The sequence below is a fragment of the Fonticula alba genome, assembly GCF_000388065.1.
Source record: "Fonticula alba strain ATCC 38817 unplaced genomic scaffold supercont2.2, whole genome shotgun sequence".
NCBI classification, from domain to species: Eukaryota; order Rotosphaerida; family Fonticulaceae; genus Fonticula; species Fonticula alba.
This window is the reverse complement of record NW_009242972.1, coordinates 3,248,155-3,258,225: the sequence shown is the minus strand read 5'-3', so window position 1 is coordinate 3,258,225 and position 10,071 is coordinate 3,248,155. Positions and strand designations below refer to the sequence as shown.

The 10,071-nt window shown below is 67.3% G+C and overlaps 2 protein-coding genes across 2 annotated transcripts; both read right to left on the bottom strand.

Annotated features, from left to right (window-relative positions):
• Positions 1–310: 310 nt before the first annotated feature.
• On the bottom strand, positions 311–5,355 carry H696_01677 (hypothetical protein; the record flags this gene model as incomplete). The annotated part of the gene is made up of 9 exons (XM_009495582.1): positions 311–856; positions 1,120–1,637; positions 1,887–2,220; positions 2,328–2,492; positions 2,679–2,969; positions 3,099–3,306; positions 3,656–3,934; positions 4,090–4,278; positions 4,394–5,355. 9 exons carry the CDS (start codon positions 5,353–5,355, stop codon positions 311–313), a joined length of 3,492 nt encoding a protein of 1,163 aa, XP_009493857.1.
• Positions 5,356–5,956: 601 nt separating this feature from the next.
• On the bottom strand, positions 5,957–7,749 carry H696_01676 (hypothetical protein; the record flags this gene model as incomplete). The annotated part of the gene is made up of 7 exons (XM_009495581.1): positions 5,957–5,971; positions 6,084–6,151; positions 6,531–6,632; positions 6,867–7,117; positions 7,228–7,308; positions 7,459–7,647; positions 7,718–7,749. The coding sequence occupies 7 exons, from the start codon at positions 7,747–7,749 to the stop codon at positions 5,957–5,959; spliced, it is 738 nt and encodes a 245-aa protein (XP_009493856.1).
• Between the last annotated feature and the right edge of the window lie 2,322 nt (positions 7,750–10,071).

Sequence of the window (10,071 nt, the reverse complement as noted above, 5' to 3'; positions counted from 1 at the left end):
CCCCCCGTCAGAAGCGCCCGCCGCCCCTGGGCTCTCTCTCTTCTGAGAGAAGGGGAACCCCTCGTCCCGTTTGTTGCGCGCACGGATTCATGCAGCAGGGGGAAAGCAGGGCGGGGCCGCGGCCCGGCGCAAGGAATGTTCGACTCGGCGCAACCCTAGCCCATTCCAAGGCCCAAAATGTGCGTTAAATCTATTGGGCGCGCGCTCCACAGGGTGTGCGGGATAGCCCACAATGAGCGCGGCTTGTCTTCCGGCCCCCCCCCCCCCCCCGGGCCCCATATCGTGTGTGCGTGTGTGTGTGGCCCTCTCCTCAGCCCGGCCGGCGGTTCAACTGGAGCAGGCGCCGACACACGTGGCAATCCTCCTCGGTCGGAGGGGGAAGGGCAGATGTCCCTCCCGGGTTCGGCCCGGCGGGAGCTGGATCGCCAGCGGGGCTGGGTAGCAGCTCAATCTGATCGAGTGCCTGCAGGGCGGCCACCCGAGCCAGGAACGCCCGGAATTTGGCCCCGGCGGCGGTCTCGTCGACCACCGACCGCCAGGCGAAGAAGCGCGCCGCCAGATCCAGCGAATGCTCCAGCCGATGAATGGCCCGGGCAACCTGGGCCGCGGCCGCGTTGATGCCGACCGTCGAGCGATCATTCAAGAACTCCCAGTCCGCGACCGGGTCCTCAGTCTCAGAGCCCCCAGTCCCCGCCAAGGGCCCGTCATCCAGGCAGCCCATCGGCCGGGGGGAAAAGCGCAACGCCGCCCCGAGGTGGCACCACTGCCAGGGGGCCGGGTCCAGCGGGGCACCCGGCGGATCGGCCGGCGGGCCGAGATAAATCGGAATGGCTCCAGCAGCCAGGGCATCCCACAGCTGGAGAGGTGGCAGTGTCATGAAGCAGCCGGCGTCAGAGGCAGAAGAAGATGAGGTCCGGCGGCCGACCGGCAGAAGGAAGCGAGGCCCAGCTTGCCGGTGCCCCCGCACGGGGGCACGTGGTGGGACACAACGCCGGGGCACATTCACACTCCGGCAGGCATCCCCCCCCCCCCCATTGCCAACGAGCTGGCAAAGATAAGGAGCACGGCGAAATGGCCAGGAGCAAAGGGAGGAAACGCGAGGGAGGCAGGAGGGCGCACCTTCTCCGTGACATAGTCGCACTCATGTACGTTCTCGATGGACACCACAAAGCGGTACCGGCGCATGAGGGCGATTTTACCGGCACGGCCGCCCTCGCGCTCGGTTTGGGCGATTTCCCGGCACTCCGCCAGCAGCGGTGGGCTGAGGACCACGGCGTCCGGGTGACACTGGGCTGGCAGCGGCCAGGCCATGTTATTCAGGCACCGGCCCGGCCGATCGACTGAGCCAGACACCGAGGAGGTCTCTGCGAAGGCGGTCGCCTGGGAACCGGTGGCGGTGGCGGTGGCAGTGGCCGTGGTGGGGCCCCCGGGCTGTTCGACTCGCCCCGGTGCTTCGGATGCCGGGACCACCCGGGCCAGATCGAAGGCACCGCCACGAGCATCGGGGGAATACCCTCGCCGGAGAGCCCGATCCAGAGCCAGGACGCTCTGGGCTCGCCACGAGGCGTTACGACAATTGTGCGCCAAGAAGAGCACCCCCCCGGGGCGCTGGCGCCACTCGAGGGCCAAATCGCTGGCTGGTGCGTCCGGTCACGGGTGCCATCCCAGGGCAGATGGGCAGGGAGGGGGGTGGGGGGAGAGGGCGGCAAGGCAAGAATGTGCACATGTGGTGTGCGTGCCGATGCGCGCCGTTCGTGTTGCCCACATTTGCCCCGACATACGATTGGTCCTGTCAGTGGCCATGGCGGAGCCTGTCCCTGGGCCTTTCTGCGGTGTCCCCCCCCCTCGCCAGGGCAGCTGAGGCACGCTGCCTGCCGCATGCGTACCAGTGCGGTCCGAAGCGAAGGAGCCAAGATCCAAGTGCCGCAGATAGTGCCAGCTTCGATCCCGGAACAAGTGCGACATATGTCCGATGCTCCAGCCAAAGACCGGCGGCATGTTGGCCGGCGGCAGGAGGTCCGCCGGCAGAGCCGGCAGGGCCAGCCGGTCGGTGCACTGCTCGGCTCGAGTGGCCAATGTGGCCAAGCCAAAGCGATCCTCCGGCTCAGGGCTGAGCGTCTGGAGGAAGACCGCGCGCAAGGCGGCCGGATGGCCCGATAGGCTTTCCCCCATGTGTGAAAAGATGTGCTGCACCTTGTTGGCTTGGGCCAGTTTGGCCAGCTGGCCTCCCGGGAGTTTGTGTCAGCCGCCAAACACCACTATGCGAGGCCCACCGCCGCGCGGGGCCGAGGGGGGGGGGAAAGGGGCGAGGGGGTAGGCGTGCGCACCTTATCGAAGAAGGATGCATCGGCCGCAAAGCGTCCCTCATAGTGCACCGGCAGGGCGCCGGCGCCTTCGGGACTGGCCAGCGCGCCGGCCGGCCGCCGAAAGAGACCCGGCAGCGAAGTCCACCGCTCACACACAATTTGGTGTGGCGCCGCACCGCACGTGAACTGGAATCGGCCAATAGCCACCCCCCGAGGGCAAACGTGTCAATGCCTGGCGAGGTCCTGGTGGGAAGTCTCGCCAGTGGCAGGAAGAATGTGGCCATGAACAAGTGCCCGAGGAAGAGAAGAACAGCCACCAAGGGGAAGCAAGAGGAGAAAGAGCAGGCGGCGGAGGAGGACAGCCACACGCACCCGCTGCGAGAGGGCCTGCCGCGGGTCGATCACCTCGCATGGAAGTAGGTCGCAGTCCCATCGGCTGCGCTTGTTGCCGGACACCCGGCGCAGGCGATCGCAGAAGCCAGCAACCAGGTCCCGCAGGGCCAGCGGCACCCGGCACAGGGTTTCGGGCTGGGCACCGACCACGGCATCGGACTCGGCCACCTCGGCCGCAATGCCTGCCTGATCGGTGGCCTCATCATCGACCAGACGCACCGAGCGCCGGAGAATCCACCCGATCAACTTCAGGTCCACATACGGGCGGACCTGCTCGCGGTCGTACGCCAAAACACGACGCTCTTCCGATCTTGCCTGATCGGTGGCCTCATCATCGACCAGACGCACCGAGCGCCGGAGAATCCACCCGATCAACTTCAGGTCCACATACGGGCGGACCTGCTCGCGGTCGTACGCCAAAAACAGGTCGCGCCAGACATCCGCCGGCCGGCCGGCGGCCAGGCGCGGATCCAAATGGTGAAAGGTCGGCCGGACATAGAGCGACCGGCCATCGGTGTTGGCCCGAAAGCCGGACAGCAGGCTGTCGATGGACCGGTCCGTGCTTGGGGCCCGCCACGCGCGGCGGCCAGACTGGTGGTGGTGAAAGCTGTGAAGGCGGGTTAGTTGCGGGGGCGATGGAAGACACGGAGGCAGTCCTGACGGCGGCCGGAGCAACAGATCGGAAGAGCACACGTCGATGGACCGGTCCGTGCTTGGGGCCCGCCACGCGCGGCGGCCAGACTGGTGGTGGTGAAAGCTGTGAAGGCGGGTTAGTTGCGGGGGCGATGGAAGACACGGAGGCAGTCCTGACGGCGGCCGGAGCAACCATGGTGACAGTGCGGATCGGTGGCAGCGAACATGGGAACATGAACAGCAACGCCAGCGGCAGCGGCAACAGCAGCAGCCGACCGGGACCCATGGCGTCCCAGACGGGCTTGGCCCAGAGGGGCACGCACCTGCGAATGCTGAAGCACGGATTCATCGGGATAAAGAGCCCGGACGCGGAAAACTCATACATCAGCCGGTTCTCATAGCCAACGCTTCCGAGAGGAATCAAGGCCAAATCCTCCTTTGGCAGGGGACGCGGAGCTTTCCCAGCCCCGGCAGACCGGTCGCGATATACCCGATAGTCGGCCTGCTCATCGAGGCCATGCATCCAGGCCACCACATCATGGCTGCCAGCATACGCCTCTCCACACATGTCCGGCGCAAGTGGCGAAGAGACAGCCTCATGCCTGGGGAAGGGTCCGCCCCCCCCCCAAAATAGCCACATGCCCATGCGTAGGTGTGCATCGGTGTGTGGATGTGGAAGTGGCGGGGCCACGGGTCAGCAAGAGGCGCGACCGGGGAAACGCAGCAGGAGCGTTGAGCATGAGAGCAGGCAACTTACCGGGAAAGGAAATACGCAATGCGCTTGCTGGCCGGGCCGCCCCCCGGAGGGGCTACATGCTCGACCGATCGCCGGGATCGCCGGGCACGTTGCAGCAAATCCGCCGCACGCGTATCTTCGGCCATTGCATCGGCACCCAAGTTGGCATCGCCGTCAAAGCGGCCGAGCCACGGGTCAAGGCGCAGCAAACTTCCTCAGGCCAGCCCCCGGCAGCCAAGACAAAGCATGGAGTTAGTCGCGGGAGCGGCGCCACATGCGGCGAGAGGCCCTTCCCTCGGCAGGCGAAAAGGCACACGGTGCGCACCCGATCGAGGCGTCCAGGGAGATGTCAGCATTGGCAAGGATGCGAACACACTCCGGCCGGGGGCACCGGCGTCCAGGCCCCGAGCACGCGTCGCCAAGGGCAGCGCACGCGGCATCCGCCGTTCGCAGTGCATGCCATAGGCTGACCCGGCCTTGGAGGTCGGTCAAGTCCGTTTGCCGGACCCCAGCACGCGAGGCCGCCTGTAGGACCGACCCCACCGAGGGAACCAGGCGAATGGCCACCCGGGCCCGGTCGGCCCCTGCCAGAGCGTCCATGGCGGCCACGGCATCCGATGAGGCTGGCAAGTCGAATTCGTCCGACCCTGGGACAAGGGCCTCCCGGCCCGAGGCCGCCACCAGCAGGACCACCCGGTCCAAGCCCAGGGGCCCGGCCTCGAGGAGGGCCAAATTCCGCCGCAGAGCCGCCAGGTACTCGGCCCGGCGGCCGGGGTCCGCTTCGTCGTGCCAAGGCACCACGAGCACCAAGTGACGTGCGGATCGTGGGCCGTGAGAAGTCTCGTCCGAGGACGGGCCGGTGTCGGAGTCGGTCGAGGCAGCGCCGGCCACCATCGGCAGGGGCTCCCAGCCGGCCAGCCAGTGCCCACCCCCGGTGGAGCTACGCAGGAAGCGACCGAGCCGCGTCGAGTCGGCGGCCGCCGCGATCACGTCCAGCCGCGCGGGATCCGGGCTCGGGGGAGCCGCCGGCGCCAGATCCAATGGCCGCTCGGGCGGGGACTTTGCCCCGCGCGCGACCTCGATCGGTGGTTCGGCCGCATGCCGTCCGTCGGGCGGCCCGGGCCAGCCGGCCAGCATGTACAGCAGGCCGGCGGTCAGGCCAAGCAGGATGCCGAAATCTCGCAGGCGCCGGGGCAAGCGCAGGCGCCGGCGCAAAGTCCAGAAGCCCGCACTCGCGGATGTGGGTGGCCGACCTGGCAAGGGGTGCAGAAGCGCGTCATCCCTCATCGCCCGAGAGGATGGAGGCCTGGTGCTTCCGAGATGCGGCCCTCCATATGCCAGAGCAAGGCTCACGAACGGCTGGCCGGGGCTTGTGTGTGTGTGTGTGTGTGTGTGCGTGGGAGAAAGAATTCACACGCAAGCGTGCGCATGAAATATGCGTGCAGGAGTTGAGGAGGGGAGAGAGGGAGGGGCGCCCGTGAAGGGGTGGGAGCGGCAGAGGGGTGTCTCCGGTGGTGCACACGGGCCGGCCCGCTGCCCGAAAAGGGAGAGGCCTTCTCGGGGCGCGCGGGCCAGATTCGACGTCGAGGATCGATCCGACCCAGCCCGGACCGGCTGGCAAGCAAGCCCGCGTCGCATCTGCCCGGCTGGATGTCGCATTGCGGCGGGGGCGCTTTTTTCTTTTTGCCCTCCTCCCGCCTCGGACGGGCGATCTGAGCCGGAGATCGACAGGGCCCCCGGCTGCTGGGCCGGCTCCATGTGCAGGAAAAAGGGGGCCAGGCCATCATGGCCCGGGCCTGTGACAGCGCTTGCCCTTGCGAGCACGCGTCCCCGGCGAAGGAATGCGCCGGGGCGCCATAAACAATCAAGACGGCTTCGCAAGGGTGGATTATCGTATATTGCACTGGTGGTTTGGCGCTGAAGGAGGACCCGGAGCAGGGCGGGGGGGGGGGGGGGGGGGGGACACGAAACCCGACACCCACGAGGGGGAGCACCACCCCAAGCGCCCCCCCCACAGAGCACAACAGGACGAAGATGAGCACGACAACCGCCACAATCAAGGACGCCACAAGACACATGGAGCCTGGAGGGCGCGCCGGCGGCCGGGGTGGTGCCATGCCGGGGCGCGCGCGCGCCCCCGTCCGTCCCCACACAGGTGACAGTGTGAGCGTGTCCCCGACCGCGGCCGCAACAAGAGGCGGGCGGGGGGAAAGAGAAAAAGGGGTCCAGGAGATCCGATGAGTGTCAATGGATGCGTTGGTGCCCAGGCGGTCCCCGCAGGAGGGTTGGCATCTCGGCGGTGGCGACGGCGACCCAGCCGCCCGAGCGGAGAAAGGAGACGGAAAATCCCGGACCCGCCCACACCGCCAGCCGAGGCGCAGGGTGAGGGGGCCCCGGGGGGACAAGCGAGAGAAAGAGAGAGAGAGAGAGAGAGAGAGAGAGAGAGAGAGGGCGAGACGTACCGCCGATCTTTGCCTTGGTGGAGTACTGGCGCATGTTGCGATTTTCCTCGACCAAACGCTGCTCCGTCTTGGCGGAGCTCTCAATCAATCCGTCCAGCATGTCTGTGGAGGTGGAACGGGGACGGAGGGGCCGCCGGGTTGGGGGAGGAGAGGGAGGGGGGGGGAATGGTCAGCAGTGGATGAGGGGGGTGGGGGGCAAGCACGCAGGAGATGGGAATAGAGTGGAACGCCCAAGGCCGAGCGTGAGGAGCCGAGCAATCCCCCAGGGCCCGGGAGCCGGGCGGAAGCACATGGGCAAACGGAGGAGCAGCCCCCGAGAATGGGGCACCCACGCACCCACTTGGTCGTTGACCTCGCTCCGAATGGAGATGGCGATTTCCTTCTGCAGGCGGGCGGCCTCCTCCAGCCGTGCGATGCTTTGGTCCTGCTGGCTCATGATGTCCTGCTGTTGGAGGAGCGCCGTTTGCGGGTCGGTGTAGGAGTAATGTTCGGCTCCGGAAGCGAGAAGGGGCTGGCTTTCGGAGCCGTCGCTTCGTCCACCGGCCCCGAAGGCCCGGCGGCTGCGCGGGGCATTTGCGGCGGCGGTACTTTGTTGGGACCGGGCCGGGGGAGGGGCGGATGGGCAGCTTGTCAGGCGGATGCGTGCCGGCAGGACAGCAGGGGCCCGGCAAAGCGGCGCCCTAGGGGGGCCCCGTACCGGATGGTCTGGCGAAGGTCATCCAGCTGACCGCGCACAAGCTGGAGGTTACCCTTACGCAGGTGATACTGCTTCTGCGAGCTGGGCATTGCCACGGGCATGCCACCGAGGGAGGAGTATGTACATCAGTCTTGCAGCCGGGGCAGCGAGAGTGCCCGGCGATCGGGGGCACATGCGTGGCGCAATCCGGCGGGAGGGCCGCTCGCCCGGGCGTGCGGGCAGCACACGCACATGAGATTCTGAGCAACATGCATTTCAAGGGCCTGTTCCAGAAGCCGCAGGGACTCCTCGATGGACCGGATGGACTCCAGCAGGGACCCGGTGCCGCCGGCATATGCGTCGGGCGAGGCGACCGGCGAGCTGAGCGCCGATCGGGACAGATCGCTCAGCAGGGTGGAGGCATTTTCAAGATCATTGTCCCTGATGCAGAAGGTGAGCAGGCCGCCAGGGAGCAGGGGGGACGGCGATTGCTGGCCAGGCGACTGCGCACCAGGAATATTGGGTCACCTGTATCGAGGGCATAGCAGTCCAAACGAGGGGCGGGGGAAGGTGCCGAAGAAAGGGCCGGCAACGAGGTGAGGCGAGGAGGAGGGGGCAGGGGCCGGGAGGGCGAGAAAGGGGGGGGGGCGAGGGGGAGGGGGCAGGGGCCGCCGCAGCGGAGGAGGGCAAGCAGCCGGAGAGAGAGAGAGAGAGAGAGAGAGAGAGAGAGAGAGTGAGTGAGTGAGAGAGACTACCAGCTAATGAGGGGGTGACCACGATGGCCCGGCATTTATTGCTGCCCCCGCCCGTCGTCTCGCGCCAGGACCACTTCTCCAAGATACTTTGCCATTCTCTCTGTCTCTCTCTCTCTCTCTCTCTCTCTCTCCCTCTCTCTGTCTTGTTATCTCTTTCTCAGACACACGCGTCCAGGCTCCTCCCTAGCCATCCAGACTTCTTGTCGATCCTCTCCTGTCCCATGCAGTCCCACCCGCCTCCCAGGCAAGCAGAGGTCCTGTGTCCCATTTCTCAGCGAGAAGACCGACGGCCGCCGCCCCGGTGGCTGTTCCCCGAGGGCGAGGGCGAGAGAGGTGAGGGGCCACAGGCGCCCGGACGGATGACGATGGTGGGGAGAAACAATAACACCGATGTGCTGCCAACGATCGAGCCCATGCCCGGACGCCCGGCCAGGGAGCCCTTTTGACGTCACACGACGGCGGGTAACATGACTTTTGGCATCGAGGGCGCTACTGCCAACTCATAGCACAAGCGGAGCGCTCGCCAGTGACACACCTGCCACGGCGCGAAATGCACCCGCCCCCCCCCCCCCCTTCCCCTCCTCGGTCCAAGACGCCGACAAAAATACACACGGCTGCATGTGCGTAGCTTGACTGGGCGGGCGTCTGGGCCGCGGTGCCCGCCGTGTGCAGACATGTAAGCGCAAGGGGGGCGTGGTGAGTGTGTGAGTGTGTGTGTGGTGTGTATGCATGTGCTAACCAGCCTGCCGGGGCGTATGAGTGGCCCGACCGGGCCCCGGGGGCCCTTTGGCGGGGAGAATGTTTCCAGAAGGTCGCCGGGTGACTGGCACTCGGTTGGCATCTGACAAGGCTGCTTAATACTGCCCCGCCCCCACTGATGCGGCCCCGGGGGGGGGGGGGGACACCGGGAGCGGAAGCCTTCGCGCTTCTTTCCTTTACACCCCTGCCCAGGCACAAGGCCCCAGGAGGAAGTGAGAGAAAGAGACCCGCGCGGGAGGAAGAAGAAGAAGAAGAAGAGGCTGAGGAGAAAAGCAGGAGAAGAGGAGGGCGAGAATACCGGCCAGGGAGGGGGCGGAGGAACGATAACCAAATATCTTCCTGCCACAGGAGCGGACCGCTGTCGGGGTCTCGCGGCGAATGCGACCAGGGAGCGCCGGTGAGGCCGGGAATGAGCATGCAGCGGGCATCCGTGGCCGGGCGAGTCTTCCGTGCGGGGCGTGGTGGCCCTGTCGTTGGGTGGTTGCATAATTCCATGGTTAGGGGTGGGCCGAGGCGAGGCGCCGGGCGGGGAGATCCCCCACGCATCTTCAGCTGTCTGGAGCGCCCGTGGTGTGTCTGGCACAGGCCCCCCCCCTCTCCCCCATGTCCCGCTCCCGTCCTTAGAGATGCCCGGTCCAAGCGCGCATGCCCGAGGACCGAAGGGCGGTCCGAAACCGGGCGGGCCCGGAGGCTGGTTGGGGCGGGCTCGGGCCCGGGCCCGGGTCGGGGCCGGGGCGGACCGGGCGGACGTGTGTGTGTGTGTGTGTGTGTGTGTGTGTGTGCGAGTGAGCATGGGCGCGCGTTGCCCCCGGGGACGGGGGCCCCTTCGTGTTCGCCGGGCCGGCGCTGGGGCACCAACTTGCAGAGCCGACAAGGCGTCGCCCAAAAATAGAGGCCAGGGAGGCACCCGGCCGGGAAGATGCCTTCCCAGGGCCGCGCTCTTTTATTTTTCACTTTTTTCTGAAAGCCAGGGGGCGGAGGAGTACCCCCCCCCCCGCCGCCCCCCCGCCCGGCGGCCCAGCCGGGAAAAGGAAAAGCCCACCCGGTCGGGGAAGATGCATGCGGCCAGGGAGTGCAGGTGTGTAAACACCCCCCCGAACGCGCGCTCTCACAAGCAAGCTGCTGACACCCCCGCCGGCTTGCCGGCCCTCCGCCCGAGGGAAATCACCCGCGCCAGGCGCCGCCCAAACCGCGTTATCACCCCCGCGCTGCCACGCACCCCCGGTTCGCGCGGCCGTACGTGTTTCGGCACGCACCTACGCACGCACACCTGGCGGCACTGGTGCCGGGCCGAGGGTTAAGATGGCACGATAGCGCCTGGCCGGGCGCCCCGGGCCGGTCCGAACCCGGG